This window comes from Leopardus geoffroyi, chromosome B3 (assembly GCF_018350155.1).
Source record: "Leopardus geoffroyi isolate Oge1 chromosome B3, O.geoffroyi_Oge1_pat1.0, whole genome shotgun sequence".
NCBI lineage: Eukaryota > Metazoa > Chordata > Mammalia > Carnivora > Felidae > Leopardus > Leopardus geoffroyi.
This window is the reverse complement of record NC_059337.1, coordinates 48,771,801-48,790,169: the sequence shown is the minus strand read 5'-3', so window position 1 is coordinate 48,790,169 and position 18,369 is coordinate 48,771,801. Positions and strand designations below refer to the sequence as shown.

Here is an 18,369-nt window from a genome sequence, read left to right as displayed (position 1 = left end):
TACCATTTCCTTATTCCTTTCTGAGGATCTGTGTTTCCATCTATTATCATTCTTTTTTAGCTGGAAGAACTTCCTTTGGCTCTTCTTATACTGCAGGTCTGCCAATGATAAAACCTTATAGTTTTCTTTTATCTGAAAGTGCTGTTATTTTGTCATCATCCTAAAGGACATTTTCACTGAATACAGAATTCTGGATTGACAAGTGTTATTCTATTGTTGCATTTTCTTCTGGCCTCCATAGTTTCTTGGGAGAAGTCAGCCCTTAACCAAATTGGTAGTTCCCATGCACGTAATACGTCATTTTCTTCTCTTTCTTCTGTCAGGATTTTTCCTTATACTCATCTTTCAACAGTTTGGCTATGATGTGCCTCACTTGTTCCTCTTAGTGCTATCCTGCTTGGGATTTCTGGATACTATCTATTTGTATCTTTCATCAGATTTTTAAAAATTGGCCATTCTTTTTTTTTTTTTTTTTTTTTTTTAATTTTAGAGAGAGTGTGAGCAGGGGAGAAGGGCAGAGGGCGAGAGGAAGAGAATCCCGAGCTCAGCCATTATTTCTTAAAAAATGTTTTGCCTCAGGTGGCTCAGTCGGTTAACTGTCCAACTCTTGATTTTGGCTCAGTCGGTTAAGTGTCCAACTCTTGATTTTGGCTCAGGTCATGAAATCACGATTCATGAGTTTGAGCCCCATGTGTTGGACTCTACACAGATAGTACAAAGCCTGCTCGGGATTCTCTCTCTCCCTGTGTCTACCTCACCCCCACTCACATTCTCTCACTCTCTCTGTCAAAATAAATAAATAAACTTAAAAAAAAATTTTGCCTCTTCTATTTCTAGGACTCTAACTACATGTATGTTAGACTGTCTGATATTCTCTAACAAATCCCTGAGTCACTGTTCATTTAAAAAGTTTTTTTCAATCTTTGTCTCTGTCATTTTCTAATTGGAAAATAATCTCTACTGATCTAATTTTAAGGCAATTAAGTTTTCCTCTTCATTGACATTCTGCTGTCAATTCCACCAAGACTTTTAATTTCAAATATTGTAATTTTCAGTTCTAGAATTATTTTTTATGGTTTCTATCTCATTCCTGAAATTTTCAATCTTTACTGGTATAATATCAAGTATAAGCATGCTATTGAGACGTGTTCCATTTTCCTGGTTCTTTATAGATCATATAATTTTCAATTATATCCTAAACATTATAAATATTAAGTTGTGGAGACTCTGGATTCTGCAATTTTTCTCTGATGATTATTTGTTTTCTTTTATCATATAATTAATTATCTTATTTGGACAAGAACTACAAACCATGTTTCTTGGGCAACAACTCTTTATTCAGATCTTTTTCTTTATTTTTAAAAAATTGTTTAAAGAATGTTTTATTTATTATTTTTGAGAGAGAGAGAGAGAGAGCATAAGTTGGGGAGGAGCAGACAAAGAGGGAGGCAGAATCCAAAGCAGGCTCCAGGCTCTGGGCTGTCAGCACAGAGCCTGAAGCGGGGCTCGAATTCACGAGCTGTGAAATCATGACCTAAAGTGAAGTTGAACGTTTAACCAGTTGAGCCACCCAGGGGCCCCAGATTTTTTTACTTTAGTTGAGATGCTTTGAATCTGCTACCACATGTGTGATTCAGGGTCAGCAGATGTCCATCGGCACAGTTTGGGAATCTACTCTCTGCGTCTTTCCCTTCCAGAATCCCCAACCTTGCTATGTGATAGTTCAGATAGCAACGAATTTAGTAAAACACCAATTGGAAATATAATCATTCTGCCTTACACAATAATTTACCTATTAATAATATTAAATTATGCAGGAAACCAAAGTTTAGAAAAAATTAAATAGCCAGTGCAGTTTTAAAATTACAAACCGACTTAATATACTTACCTAGCTCCCAAGATATCCTTTTTGGCAAGGCCTATTCCAGCTATCACTTTGACCCTCACAATTCGGGAATTTTCCTAAAATACAAAAATTTATATACTATTTTCATGTACTTTATAACCTATCTAAGACACATACCTTTAAATATATATATATCTCAAATAAAGTATTCAGGATATTAAAATTACTTGGAGGAATCTTTTTTAAGAATTAATCTGATTAAAAAGATATGAGAGAAAATAAAAAACTATATTGTTATTTGTGGATAACTTGATATATACAAAGAAAACACAAATAAACTAGTGTTAAACTATTACATTAAGACCTTACCTTTGCTTCCAAGAAAATCTACATCCAAATTCCTAGCAGTAATATTTATCATTGTTGCTATGTACACAATAAAAATCAAGAGCTTATAATCATTTGTAATAACTATTCAAAAAGGTAATTTTTTTAAAGTTTTAATTTAAATTCTAGTTAGTTAACATTCAGTGTAATATTACTTTCAGGTGTACAATTCAGTGATTCAACACTTAAATAAAAAAAAGAAAAAACACCCAGTGCTCACCACCACCAGTGCACTCCTCAATCCCATCCTATTTACCCCATCTCTACCCCCACCTCCCCAGTTGGTTATTTATAGTTAAGCGTCTGTTTCTTGGTCGTGTCTCTCTTTTTTTCCCTAGGCTCATTGTTTTAAAAATCTCACTCAATAGATTGTACAGTAAATAAAACTATAGTATATTGATACTGTAATATATCAAGTACTAAACATCCTAGGTATTATATACTGTTATGAGGTTTAATATAAGAATGTCTTTTGAGATACATATTGAAATACTTAGGGATAAAATGTGATAGAGTACAATTTACGTTTAAATGGCTAAGCAAATAAAATGTTGAATGTGAGTGTGTGTGTGTGTGTGTGTGTGTGTGTGTGTGTAAATAAAGGAATAAGTAAAATGTTACCAATTTGTGGATCTAGCTGAGGGTTATACAGGTGTTCATTGCACTATTTTAACTGTCCTGTAGATTTTAGGTTGTTTGAAATTAAAAGGTAAGTAAGAAAATATTACAAAACAGAATGCTTATTTTTAAAAAATTCCCAAGTAAGCAAAACTATTAGACACGGAGAAATAAAATTAATAAGAAATGTAAAATACTTTTATGGATCAAATTATAAAAACTTATTGAAGAACACAAAAAAGACTTAAGTAAATGAAGAAATTTACTGTGTTCATGGATGGAATTATTCCAATTATTGTCTGTTTTCTCCAAAGTAACCTATAAATTCAATATAATTCTAACTCTCTCACCCCCAAATTTTTTCATAGGTTTTAACAATAATTGTAAAATTCATAGGTAAGAGTAAAAATGAGTAAAGAAGTAAACAATAACATTCAACCACTATCTTATCTTATATACTGAAACAAACTGCAACTACGTTAAAGTCTAAAAGCAAAAAAAGAATACTTTAAAATTTTCATAAGAAATTTTAGAATATTTCTATGACAGTGGGGTAGGAAAGGATTTGAAAAAATACAAACTCTAATGGGAAAAGTGGTTAGATTTGATATTAAAATTATATACCTTTTGCAAGAGAAGAGATGCCATGAACAAAATGAGAAGTCAAGGGGACAGACAAGGTGTTAGTATCTAAAATGTGTGCCACTGACAAATTACGATTATCTAGAATCCATAAAGAACTCCGAAAAACCTGGGGGTGAAATATAAACAGTCTAAAACAAGAAATCATAGAGAATGTACAGTTAATACATGAAAAGATATTCAACCTCACCAGTCATCAGGGAGAAATCTAATACACTGTTGTTAGGAAGTATACATTGAAGATTCATTTTGAAGAGACATTTGGAAAACCTACTAATGTTCTAAATTAATAACTCAGAAATTCTACTTTTAGGTCTAGTCCCTAGATAAACTTTCACTCACGTACTCAAGGACATAAGCACAATAGCATTCACAGGAGTATTTCTAAGATCAAGAAATATGAAATAAGTGTTGCCCAGCAGAGAGCAACCTCATGGATTCTATTATACAATCATTCCATCAGCAAGTAGTCAGTCATATTCCCTTCTGAGCAGAGGTCTGGAAAGGAGATAATACACATATCACAGAATGTTTATTTCAATCTTCTTCTATTTCTAAATGCTTACAACCACCCTCATTCCTGGAAGTTCACTGAATAAATATGATAATGGGAATATTCTATTAGCTCTAAAACAGATGATAAATTCAGATAATACAAAAATCTTTACAAAAGATGCTAGATAAAATATGTTTCCTCTATCCCTAAATAGAACTAAATACAGAGCTGATGGTGCAAGAAAGAAGGGAAATCCTCAGGTATCAGAAGAAAGATGGAATTAAAAACCAGAGAGAAAAATATGTGAACTGAAATTTCAGTTTTCTGCAGGGACTGATTCCCAAAAAACTGAAAGGATCTGCAGTCACTCTTCCTGCAAAGTCCCACTGACTAAATAGGCCCATTAAAGGATTCTTCTGGCCCCAATAGCCACATTTTCACTATACCACTTGACTGGGAAATGGCTGTACTTTATTAGGTACTGATCTCCCACACTGAATTCTGAAAATCAGAACACTTTTCTGAGATGACTTAATAAATAAATACAAACATTTTCAAGTGGTCAAGTGTAATGAAAAGTGCCATCAGCAAATAATGTTATTTGAAAATCCCAACTTTTGTAAACACAGACAAGTGTTTATAATTTAGATATAAATTTAATCGAGGAAACAATCTGAAATAGTTAATCCATATTGGTGAAGCCTCTACTGAAAAAACCCCCCAGAAGTCTCCTGGAGAAAAATGTAACAAGCATTGATTTTAAAAATTCCAGGGGATGATAAATTATTCACAGTGACAAATACATTTGACTTTTAAACCTTCTTGCATTTCCTTCCACAAAAATCAGAACTGGTTATTTTCGATGCTGCTGGTGTTAATGGATGTGAAGCTATATTGACTTGAGATTTTGTCATAAAATTAAATAAGAAATGCCCTTTATTTTCACATTTCCATTCACATCTGTGCATTTTACAAATTAATGTTAGAAAATTGTCAAAATGGGTCTTTGCAATCACATCCATAAGCAGATCATACCTCACATCATCTTTGAAAATGAAGAGCATAAATGCTGCAACTAGAAACTAAACTCTTCAATAATTTTGGAAACATGATATTCAAAGTACTGTTAATAGAAACTTGGACAGTGCTCAAATGAGGAAAAAAGAAACAAAAATTAAACAACTCTTCCTTATTCAAAACGGAAACAGACCACAGCTGTTTGCTAAAGTTTGAGTTTCCCCTCCACTCCTAAGAGAGCTTTCCTGATTTTTGAAAGTGAAATGTAAAAGTCACAAATGGCAGGCAAAGGTATGTGGCTTTTCTCAATGACAGTAAACAATAAAACGGTAATGTGTTATCTATGCAGGAGGCTACAGTAATTAAAAGCAGCTTTCCAGACCTGAGATTTTCTCCACAATTCATGAAAATAGCTACCAACTGCTCCTTAATCTTTTGTCAATGCCCCCATTTCCAGGAATAGGAAATGTAGAGCTGTCCTGTATCACCTGAGCAGTCATTTAAAATGTATTATTATTTTTCGGGGCGCCTGGGTGGCGCAGTCGGTTAAGCGTCCGACTTCAGCCAGGTCACGATCTCGCGGTCCGTGAGTTCGAGCCCCGCGTCGGGCTCTGGGCTGATGGCTCAGAGCCTGGAGCCTGTTTCCGATTCTGTGTCTCCCTCTCTCTCTGCCCCTCCTGGGACAGAGAGAGACAGAGCATGAATGGGGGAGGGGCAGAGAGAGAGGGAGACACAGAATCGGAAACAGGCTCCAGGCTCTGAGCCATCAGCCCAGAGCCCGACGCGGGGCTCGAACTCACGGACCGCGAGATCGTGACCTGGCTGAAGTCGGACGCTTAACCGACTGCGCCACCCAGGCGCCCCGAAAAAAAAAAAAAATTTTTTTTTTAAATGTATTATTATTTTTTAATGACAGGGGCACCTGGGTGCCTCAGTGGGTTAAGCATCCGACTCTTGATCTTGGATCAGGTCAAGCCCCACCCGTGTGGGCACTCTGTGCTGACAGCAAGGAACCTCCTTGGGTTTCTCTCTCTCCCTCTTCTGCCCCTCCTTGCTCCTGTGCGCACATACTCTATCTCTGTCTCTCAAAAGTGGATGGACATTAAAAAAAAAAATACATATATATATATATATAGAGAGAGAGAGAGAGAGAGTGTATCATTTAATGACAGAAAATAATTATAATGTTAATTGGAAAAATCAGGATGCAGAGTGATATTTATTCTGTGATAACTGAAAAAAGATATGCAGATGGATGAAGATTAGAAAGAAATATTTAACAGCGATAATAACTATTAAAATAATGAGATGATGAAGGTTTTTGTTTTACTTAAACTTTTTGTAAGTTTTATAACTTTTATAAATTATAAATTTTTAGGTTATAATTTATAACTTTTTTAAGTTATAACTTTTTGATAAATTTACATTGAAGTTTTTTCTTTAAGAAAGGCCTGCCTTTTCCTCAAAGTCCAAATGCCATCTTTTCAAAAAGATTTCATAGTTGAAATGAATTTTCCCCTCTCGATGTTAAAGCCCACTTTTACAGCACTTATCACATATGGTCTTGTATCTCCGCAGGGAGATAAACGATGTGTCTTTCTGCACTATTAAAATTGTGGTATTTTGAAGCTCAGGAAACTTATCTTTTCATTATCTTTGTATCCTCTGTGAAACTCAGTAGAATACTTGGCACATAGCAGAGGCTAACAAATTCTTGATTAACCACAAAGCTTTCTGAAGTAGCTGAAAGAAGGATTAAGGCATTTTATCAAGAAAGGAAAAGTTTGTACAGTGAGCCCAGAACACTGGCTGCCAGATCTATACCCACAAAACAGATGACTGGAAGACTTCTCTTTGAGGAAACTGAATGATGCCAGGGAAGGGAGGAACCAAATGTTGTAAGTACTTATATGTGAGAACCCCACAGTGAAATGACAAGTTCAGATAACTCCAGTCAAAAGTACCTGCCTACTGTACAGAGGATGTATATTAGCAAATGATGGAATAAATTAGGGAGGAGGAAGACAAGAGATCACAGAAATAGGAGCTCCAACACAGAAAAAAAGATAAAGGGGATTCTCACAATAAGGGCAAACGGAAGCCTGCAGGTGATGGCTACACATCAGGTGTGGAGTGCAAGCAGTTCAGATAGAATGCCATGTGGCAAGAGGCTGTCTCTGACAAGAATGAAGAAAAAGGAATGGATAGCTCTATATACACATACATACACACTCAATGTCATATATATATGACATTTACATTGAGTAGTTTCAAAACTCTGTCAGTCTGCAAATTTGTGACAAGTATACAGAAAACTAAAGCAAGGGGCATCTGGGTGGTTCAGTGGGTTCAGCCTCTGACTCTTGATCTCGGCTCAGGTCGTGATCTCACAGTTTGTGAGTTCAAGCCTTGCATTGGGCTCTGCTCTGATGGCAAGGAGACTGCTTGGGATTCTGTCTCTCTTTCTCTCTGCCCCTCCCCCACTTGTGCTCACTTGTTCTCTCTCTCTCTCAAAATAAATAAATGAACTTAAAAAAAAAAACTAAAGCAAACAAAAAATGTGCCATAATTATAAACATGGCACAATGGTTCCAACATGAATAATACTATATTCACATAATGTAATAATATTGCATATTTATTTAACAAAAAATGACTAGAGTTGGAAGGAGGGATGTACTTTCTTTTCTTTTCTTTTTTCTTTCCTTTTTTTTTTTTTGGCAACATGTTATATAATTTATGGTGACCATATTTTCAAAACTAAAAATCTGAACCAATGACTGCCAGAAGTTTTCTTCCTCTGGTGTGTAAATTTACTTGAAACCTGTTACAAAATTGTAAATGCTAGATCACTCTTACTGGAAAATACATAAAGGGAGGATTATCCCAGTAAGGGTGGAGTATATGACTCCTATATATTTGCTATGCATGGTCAAAGATCCTAAGAAGCGTCTGGCATTAATAACCATAATAAACTAGAATACTCAAAATCCTTAGATTTAAGAGAGAGCTGTGGTTCTCAAAGTGTATTCCCTGCACCAGTAATATGAGCACCACATGGCAATTTATTAGAAACACAAAAGTTCAGGCCCCATACCTACTCAATCAGGCAGTGGTGGAGCCAGTAGCCTGTGTTTTAACAAAAGTTGATATGCACAGGTAAAGAGCAAGAAGGTAAGAACGGGAAGTGCTGTAGTTAATGCAGTTGTGGGACTATTTCCCTTCTCAAAAACTACCACTTTACTTATTCAATCAGTACTGTATAATTTCCAAAAAAATAACAGCTCATCCTCACTTCACATTTTAACACTACTCTTATATGTGATGGCACCATATACGTTTATACACAAAATGCCTCTGGAAAGATACACATCAAGCTAATAACCTATACTTGTGGAAAAGATACTTTCATAAGATGTGTAGATGAATGTTCACAGTAGGTTTATTCATAAGAGCCAAAAGCTGGAAACAATGGAAGTATCTGTCAGAGGGAAAATGGATAAACATCTGGTTTATTCATACAATGGAATACTACTCAGCAATAAAAAGAATGAGTTGCTTATACAAACAACCACATGGGCAACTGAAAAGCATTACGTTAGACAAAAGGAGCCACATACAAAAGTGTACACACTGTATGATTCCATTTATATGAAATTCCAGGACAGGCAAAACTAATCCATGGTGATAAAAGGTTGTCTCTGGAGAGTGAAGTGGGGAGTTGACTGGAAGAGAGCCCAAAGGGACATCCTGGAGTAATGGAAATATTCTAGATCTTAACTGAGTTGTGGGTTAGACATGTTGAAAAGCACTGTACTTTGGGGCATCTGGGTGGCTCAATTGGCTAAGCGTCTGACTCTTGATCTTGGCTCAAGTCATGATCTCACAGTTCATGGGATTGAGCCCCACGTCGGGTTCCGTGCTGACAGTGTGGGGCCTTCATAGGATTCTCTCTCTCCTCTCTGTCCCTCCTCTGCTCATGCTTTCTCTCCCTTAAAATAAATAAACTTAAAAAAAAAAAAGCACCAGGGGCGCCTGGGTGGCTCAGTCAGTTAAGCGTCCGACTTCAGCTCAGGTCACGATCTCCCGGTCTGTGAGTTCGAGCCCCGTGTCAGGCTCTGGGCTGATGGCTCAGAGCCTGGAGCCTGCTTCCGATTCTGTGTCTCCCTCTCTCTCTGCCCCTCCCCTGTTCATGCTCTGTCTCTCTCTGTCTCAAAAATAAATAAACGTTAAAAAAAATTAAAAAAAAAAAGCACTGTACATCTAAGTGTACTTTAAAATCATGCATTTCACTGTTTGTAAATTTTACTCCTCTCCCCGCTCCCCCCCAAAAAGAAAAAAAATCAAAATAAAGATGTTTTCAGACAAAAACAAAACCAAGGAAATTTATTACCAGCAAACACTCACTAAAAAAACTTCTACAGGATACACCTCAGGCAGAAAAAAGTGATCCTACATGGAAAGCCAGGAGATGTGACAAGAAATGAAGAAATAATAAGTAGGGAAAAAGTACGTGAGGAACAAATATTAACATTAAAATGTCAATGATGATGATGGTGTGTGTGTGTGTGTGTGTGTGTGTGTGTGTGTGTGTGCGCGCGCATGTGGGCATGTACACACACATGTTTAGCGAGTTTCCATTCCACTGGGGATTCAATTCAAAATTCTTAATGTGACTTTCAGGCACCGCCTGCCTGGGCTCTGCTCTTCTCTCCTCTCCAGATTTATGTCCTGACACTGTCCTTTCTCCTCCACCATTCTAGTCTTCTTTATGTTCCTCTCCATCTCATCTTCTGCACATGCGGTTCTGTTTACCTGCAAGGCTTTTTGCCTCACTTTTCACCTGGCTAACTCCTATTCATCCTTAGGTTCAGTTTAAAGATGACTTCCTCAGTCTTTCCTTAGACTTTCTCCCCTCCTTCATACCATGCAAGATTAATTCATCTTTCCTGTTATATGTTTTTATCTCACATTCTTTCTCCTTCATAACATTTATAAAATGTTTGTGTGATTACATAATTACTGTCCTTCTCTTCCTGTAGGCTGAAAATTCAGTGAAGTCTGCCTTTCATCATTATCACCTCATGGCCTGATCCAAATGCCTTACACATAGTCACTGCTGGACAAATATTTTTTAAGCAAATACAGAATTCAAGGTCTACCTAAAACCTATTAACAACAACAACAAAAAGACAGAAGATATGGAAGAACATAAAAACAGTTACAAGTTAATTTTGCATGTTACATTTATAACCTTCCTAAGAAAGAAACTCTTTCTGTTAAATTCTTTTATTTAGGCAACTATTTGCAGCAGGACACTGGAAAGACCAAGTCTTTAGTATTAACGAAATCTGAGAATCAAGTCCAGATCTGCTACCTAATAGGACTGAGTCCTTGAGCAAATCACAATCTCAGACTCCTCATCTGTAAAATGGGGATAACACTATCTACATTTGCAAAACTGATTCAATGGTTATAACTGAAGTGTGAGGGGTGCCTGGGTGGCTCAGTTAGTTAAGCGTCCAACTCTTGGTTTCAGCTCAGGTCATGATCTCACAGTTTGTGAGTTCAAGACACTCATCAGGCTCCATGCTGACAGTGCAGAGCCTGCTTGGGATTCTCTCTCCCGCTCTCTGCCCCTCCCCTACTCACTTTCTCTGTCTCTATCTCAAAATAAATATACTTAAAAAATTTTTTTAAATAACTGATGTATGAGAACATGTGACCTGGTACTTGAAATACAGCAGACACTCGATTAAAGGCACCTCTGATTATATTTAGGTTGACTCTTTTACTTTGAGGGAGGATATTTTCATTAAAACATCTTTATGCACTGGCATGATTGTTTGCATTCGTTGCCACAGCATATCTCAGATGGGGGAAGCCAAACATTTGGGTCAGGTCATGCAGTTATGATGTTGCACCACAGACATATTTATTCCTCAAGACTTCAGGAAAGTCTTATCAAAACCTTTTTTCATTTTGCTGTGTCTTTCTCCCTGCATTTATCTACAGACTTCTCCTACCTTCTGCATTTGTTTATCCTCTTAAAACTTTGATAGGATTAGCAAGGGAGCCACACAGAGAAGGGAGAGGCCAGTAACACTGATGGCCACAGAATTCAGTAGAACAGTGGGTTTAGCAACACAAATCAGCAATCTCACATTCTCTAGGTACTGTAAAATATGAATACCAGACACAGCTAGGGGATGGTCACCCCATCAGCTGATGTAAATATCCTGCTCTGACAGATGTCAAATACCTATGCCAGATCACAGAGAATGACAGAGCCAGAATTCCATCCTAGTCAAATTCAATTTTCTATACCCCTATGCACCGTAAATGACTTATTTACAGGTGCCTTCCAGCTCCAAGATTCTATTCCTATATGATATATGAATTGCTAATAGTTACCTGTAAAATATATATATATATATATATACATATATATATATATATATATATACACATATATATATATATACACACACACACACACACATATACACTTAATCCCTTCTAACCTTCTCTTCTTGGTGCAGAGGAGTCACCGTCAGGCCCACCTTAGGCAGGGGTCAGGGGAGGAGGGAGTTTCATGGAAGTGCATGGTCAACATGCTCAGCAGCATGGGGGACTAGAGGAAAAGGGAGGTGCCATACAGAGATGCATCAGTGGGTACCCAATGGCTTGGGACACAGAGGTGGTTGCACAAAGTTGCAACAGCAGTACTATGAAAGCTGAAAGTGGGGGTGCACAAGTGGCAGACAGAGAAGATGCTTGCATGATTGGGAAATCAGGTACACAAAAAACATAAGTAAATGAATTGGGAAAATATGTAAATATAGTGAGACTAAGAAAAGTAAGAATTTTCATTGGTAGAGAAGGTACTTATGGCTGGAAAGAACCCTGAGGCATGATATTTTAAATCGAGAAAGTGCTATGAATTAATGCTTTTTATTTATTTACTTTTTAATGTTTATTTATTTTGAGAAAGAGAAAGCATGTGCGTGAGCAGGGAGGGGCAGAGAGCATAAGAGAGAGAAAGAATTCCAAGCAGGCATCACACTGTCAGCACAGAGCCTGATGTGGGGGTTGATCTCAGGAATGGTGAGGTCATGACCTGAGCCAAAATCAAGACTCTGGCGCTTCACCTACTGAGCCACCCAGGTGCCCCTGAATTAATAATTTTTAAACACAGATTGATATAAAAATAGGTATACATTTATGTATGTACATATATAAACACACGGTACACACACACGCACGCACACACACACACACACACACACACACACACACACTTAACTGTTTGCTGAGATTGCTGAAAAGCAATGACATCCAGCAGGTGTGAGCACACTGAGCACCTAGATCTTAGTGCCTGGCTTCTAAAAAGCATTTTCTACTAGGGCACCTGAGTGGCTCAGTGGGTTAAGCGTCCAACTCTTGATTTCAGCTCATGTGATCTCACGGTTTGTGAGTTTGAACCCCGCATTAGGCTCTGCACTGACAGTGCGGAGCCTGCTTGGAATCCTCTCTCTCCCCTTCTCTCTGCCCCTCCCCTGCTCGCTTGCTCTCCCTCTCTCTTGCTCTCTCTCAAAAAATAAATAAAATAAACATTAAAAAAAATAAAAAATGAAAACCATTTTCTACTAAATGAAACCAATGTTCCTAGAAGAAATGGCTGGTTCTAGACAATGGTGGGCTAGGCAAAATACAAGAGGAGTCTGGAACGTCTTCAGCCAGAATGTAATGAAGTGTTGAGAGAATGATGGAGACTTGTCACAATGACCTAGGAACCCCCTTAAAAAGTCTTCCTATGACCAAACTCTGACAATTTGAGCAACAAAATATTTAATGATAGTAATTAATTACAACCCATTGAATAAGGTGGAATTCTACACATCCATGCTGATGTAAATAAATGAATAAATAAATGGAGGAGAAAGGGAAAGCTCTTCTTACATAGAATGCCTATTAATAAAGATAGAAGTAAAAAAAAAATAGTGGTGTTTGATTCAGGTGGAAGTCATCAATGAATGGTGAAAGTGGTGGATGGAGATCTGATGAGGATACTGACAGGCTACTGGCATAATCTCTGAAGATGTCCCCACAAAAAATCCAAATCATTAGGAAGGGGAAAATGGTGACATGACAAAACAGAAACCTGACAGACACCCAAATGATCAAGTGAGCAAGGTTACCATTGACAGTGATGGGACAAGTCAATATCATGTACCCCATTTACCCCCTGATGTGATGCACTGATAAGAACACAGCATCATCTCTGTGATTCCTGCCCAAAAAAGCATGACTTTGACATGGTCCTGAAGAACCAGTAACCAAACCCCAGCTAAGGAACATCCTACAGGTTGTACAGTTTGTAATCTGTCAAAAAAAGACCAAGGAACTGATAGAGATTAGAATAGACTGCAAAGACAAGTACATGCAGCATATGCTCCTACATGGGCTCCTGGACCAGAAAGGAAAAAGGGAAATATTAAAACACCTGTCAAGGATTGACGGGATCTGAAGATTGGATGGTAGTGTCATATCCATGCTTATTTTCTGGCTTAGAGGTTGGATGGCTGTTATGTAGAAGTGTTCTTGTTTTAGGAAAATACACACTAGCGCATTTAGAGATGAGGGCATTGTGTCTGCAGCTTGGCCTCCAATGGTTTAGAAAAAGACTAATAAAAAGGGCAAAAAAGGATGATGGGGCAATGGTAGTGACTTGTCAATAGCAGGAGAACCATGTGAGGAGGATCTGGAGTCATTTGCACTGTGCTTCCAACTTTTCTCTTGGTTTAGAATAACTCAAAAGCAAATTGCTAGAAAATGAATTGTATGTATCCACTTCTCCGGTACCATGAAAAATAGAATGAGGCTGGAATTAAGGAGCTGCCAAAAAGGAGCAATGGCAAAAACAATACATGAAAGTTTGTGGCCTAACTGACACAGGTGCAGCTTCAAATGTGCTTCTCCTTTTGTGTGCGGTGAATAAAAGCTTGGGCACTGTGCTCCCCGGTTCAGTATGATGCCAGGGCAGATGGGGTCTGGTTCCGCTTGGCATCGGTGGGTCTCGAAGTGTCAGTAATATGCACTTCTTAACTACCCTGCTGCTGATGTGCTGCTGTAGCTGTCACCCACCCAGGGCATCCATTCCTCTACAGGTGCATCCTGTACTTCCAAACTGGCCCTGGACACTCTCAACTTTCCTTCCTTCTTCACCTTGCTCCAGTCAGCTTTCAGTTGCAGGAAACAGAAATCACTCCAGGTGTTTTGAAAAGAAAGAATTTAATACAGGGAATTAGGCGCCTACAAAATTGTTGAAGAGCTGGAGGGGCAGGCTGTAGGCGAGGCCCCCGCAGGATCCTGAAACATCTGAGAACTGGCCCACCCAAGAAACTGCCAACTTCTGCTCCAGTCAGGAAGGTAGGTAATCAGGAGCCACCACCAGATCTGCTGGCTTTACAAACATACTGTATCTAGTCATCAGGAAGTTGCCACGACCACTGGTTCTGCAACTTCCTACCAAAGCCCCAAGACACCAGATACTGAAAATGCTTTGGCAGAAAAAGTCAATGTCTACATGACTATGCTTGGCAGCAGAAAGAGCCAAAGAAACACGAACTTATACTCCACTTCATTTCTACTTTCCACACCTCAAGTAAGTACACCAAACTGGGAAACCTATTTCGAAACCCATTCCTAGAAATGCTAAGTGCAAGAGAGTATGGGAAACATAGAGTCCAGCTTTCTAATCTCTGCATAACAGGGAAGTCCATGAAAAGAGGGTAGAAGGGTTGTTGAATTCCAGTGTCCATAGCTACCACACTCCTCCTCACCAAAGTGGGAATTGGCCTCTACTGTTAATCCCAAGAGACTGTCAGAGCAAATCTGGTATAACTTATATTACACTACTTCCTTAGTTTGTCATGCTTTATGACAAAATCTGCACACGAAGCCAGGGCTACCTCTCACTAAAAGACATTTACATGTGGAATAATAGCTAAAATTCACTGAAAAGTGATAGAGAGGAATTATGATCTAAACTTTGGCCTACTTCAACATTAATATGCTCTTATGGTGTGACTCAGCAGTTAAAAATATCAGTTAAATTCTAATTCTCCAAGCATCTTGTATCCCACGCCTGTTCGTTTTTCTTCTTGTTTCAGTTTCAAATTTAAAATAATCATCACTTTTTGAGGTAACAGAAAAGCTACCTTACTTTTAATCAACAGCAGAGGGCTGCCTATTACCAGACTGTCTGTGACTTCTAGAAAATAACACATCTGCAAAGTTTTTCCTCTAAAAACCAAAAACAAAACAGAACAAAAAAAACCAACAACAACCAAACAGTGAGGGGGAAGCTCTTCTAAGCCCTCTTTTTACTTCGTGATGAACCAGAAAATAAATGACAAATAATAGTGATGAGATGGCAACCTCTACCAGAAAACAGAAAACAAGTGATTTTTATCTTTCCCACCAGACTGTGAGCTCCTCACAAACAGGCAGGGGCCATTTTTTTTTTCTCTCTGTGTCCCTGGTGGCCAGCATACTGTGTGATACAGAACAGACAGTTAATAAATGTCTGTTGGATGAATAATCTAAATTACAGTGGAGAAGCAGAAGACAGCACTCCATCATGTCTCTTATCTGCCCATCTCACTCTCTTCCTCGATGTGGACAAAGTGGACAGAGGGAGCTGCAAGGAACTTTGAGTCCTGGGACTCACAAATGGACTCCCATCAGGCAAACAGAGTGGGCCTCAGGCCATGAAACTTCCCAGAAGTACAAATCCTTCAGGAAGCAAGTTCAGGAAAACCTCATTTCAATGGGTGGAGTTTCTGGCCTTCAGTCCCAATTGCTTACTGACCACCCACTAACAGCCATAATTCATCTTATTTCAGCTGGGTAGAAGGGTGATGTGAAAAGCAGGTAACTGAAAACACAGAATCTGCACCAAAGAGAAAACAGTGAACAATACCTTTGGCAATATTCCCTGGAAGGGAAAGAGAAGAGAAATCTGGAATCAGGACCTACCTCTGAATATTAACAAGGAAAGAAAGTCCAAGGTCAGCCTGAATGGGTTGGATATCAGCTTGACGTTATCTGCATTAAACAGCTTATTGTAGCAAAGCAGGAAGACCTGACTGATAAGAAGAAAGCTATCACAGGTTCAACACTCCATTATTTTCCTCTGATCTCTTCTGCAGAACGGTAAAGGACTCACCCGGAATATCATCTTTAGCCATAACATATTGACTACTGTTTCTGAGGGTCTACCAAGCTGCCACCATTTTTCCACCACTGCTTTGATTCTCTTCTGGTGGCAATAACTGAGAAATTAAATTCTAATCTATCACATGATCATTCTCAAAACACTCTGAGATAACCTGCCAGCATAAACAAGTTGCCCACTGTTTATGTACAAAGAGCTGTCAAGATAAATGTAAAAGACATTTTGTGAAAGACTTTTGAAGATACCAAGTGACTAAGAGAAGGCACTATTCCAACACTCTCAAAAGATAAAACTAAGGTGATGTACTTAGATAATTGGGTCCAATCTTGATAACAGGTACATGTGACAGCTTAGCCAGTCAACAAAAATGCTTAAATCTGATTTTCCCCCCAAACTGAACTAGTCACTGTTAGACTATATAGCCTTTCATTTCCCACCCATTCCCATTTTGAATCAAGAATTCAGGGAAGCCACATCTCATTTAAAACGGAATAACTCTTTTCAAATGCCCTTATTTTTAGTAAATGTTAAGGTATAACCAGCATTAAGTTATTTCGCAAGGGACAGCTTTACCTTCTCAAATCATGGAACTTAATTTTCAAACTGGATAGCTGTGGGAAGTTCTTTAAAGTATACATTACAGCTTTATTTTTTATACATTACTGAAGACTGGTGAAATATAGCATGAACTTTCCACACTTGGCACTTGTTGCTAAACATGAAGAGAACAATCTATCTGCCTACTTTCCCACTGCCGTCTCCAGTTAGAAGATTAAAAACGATTTCAGATTAAAATAATAATAACAAATAATAATAATAAAATAAAAGCCAAAATAGCTAATGACAATTCCCTTGGAAGTCTTCATGTCAAAGTCCATGAAGTTAAGTCCAGCGGGCCTCTGCCAGCGGAGGCTAAACAACAGCCGGGATGCTGAACTCCAGGGAAATCCGCCCCACCCCACCCCGCCCCCCCGGAGCTCACGCACCCTCGGCGGGGGGTGGCAGGAAGGGGCCGGCGGGGCGATGCGCGTCCCCCGCGCACTCAAGCGGCTCGCTGCCTAGCACCCCTCCTCTACACTTCCTGAAGGAAACTGACAAGGAAGGCGGCGGCTCCGGGCGGAGAGGGGTGTGGAGTCTCCAGGCTGGCGAAGAAAACGCTGCTAGCTAGAGCAAGCACTCCCCACCGCCCCCGTGCGCGCGCCGGGCCGCCCCAGGTCCCCACGGCGCCCAGCGCGCTCCCGGGGCTCGCGCATGGGGAGGCGAGGGCTGACAGACGACCCTCTGGCCGCCGCCGCCGCCTCCGGTCCGGCTGGTGAGCAGCGCGAAGGGAAGCCCGCCCCGCAGCCCCTCGGCCCCCGCACCTCATCCTCCGGGAGCCCGAACACCTCCACCGCGCAAGTTGCCATTTCCGAACGGCTCCAGCAAACTGGACGCGCTTGCCCCCGCCCTGGAGTGGGAACTGTAGTGAGAAGGAGGTGGAGGAGGAGAACTGGGAGGAGGCGGGAGGAGGTGGAGGAAGAGGAGGCGGCGCTCCCCCGGCGGCGGCAGCGCCTCCCCCGGCCAGTGGGCGCTAGTGGCACTAGGAAGCGCGGCGGGAAAGAGCCGGCAGCGCCTCGGCGGCGACGCGCCCGCTGGGGCGTGGGGGTGGGGGCGCGCGCCGTGAGGACAGCGTGCGTCAGGGGCTCGGGTAGGAGGCACGCGCGTGGCGGGGCTCAGGGCGTGGGGAGTGCGCGTGGCGGGGGCACGCGTGGCGGGGGCGCGCTGGCCGCTCCCGCCCCGGCCGCTCCCGCCCCGGGAGGTTGGCCAACGCTCCCGCCTGTGAGAGCGGTGCAGCGCCAGGCGTCGCGTGGAGCAAGCCGTGGAGGCCGGGGGACGTCAGCCCTTCCCCTGGGAAACAAAGCTGCGGTTTTCCCCAGCAACAAGTCTCACTCAGATCCGCTCCACAGCTCTGCCTCTTTCTAGACGCCTGGGATCAGGAGCGCTTAATCCTAGCTTCACCACAAGCCAAAAATCAGAGCGCGTTCTTAGTAAAGGCTGCCAATTCCAATAGAAGCTGGACCTTGGGACCTCGTGGGGGAAAGCCCAGCGTGAGCGTGGCAGCATATGGGGAGGCCTGAAGGG

At 40.3% G+C, this 18,369-nt stretch overlaps 1 protein-coding gene across 4 annotated transcripts in view; it reads right to left on the bottom strand.

Moving 5' to 3' along the window:
- NEDD4 (NEDD4 E3 ubiquitin protein ligase) overlaps positions 1-17,899 on the bottom strand; it is a 137,715-nt gene extending 119,816 nt beyond the window's left edge. For 2 of the 4 annotated variants that reach the window (XM_045449657.1, XM_045449658.1), the window contains exons 1-2: positions 17,610-17,899; positions 1,889-1,962 (exon numbers count right to left, since the gene is read on the bottom strand). In XM_045449657.1, coding sequence (XP_045305613.1) covers positions 1,889-1,962; positions 17,610-17,654 — 119 coding nt within the window. In that variant the 5' untranslated portion in view covers positions 17,655-17,899. Of the gene's footprint in view, positions 1-3; positions 99-1,888; positions 1,963-17,609 lie in introns of all 4 variants that reach the window. The other 2 variants (XM_045449659.1, XM_045449660.1) reach the window with 2 other exon arrangements.
- Between the last annotated feature and the right edge of the window lie 470 nt (positions 17,900-18,369).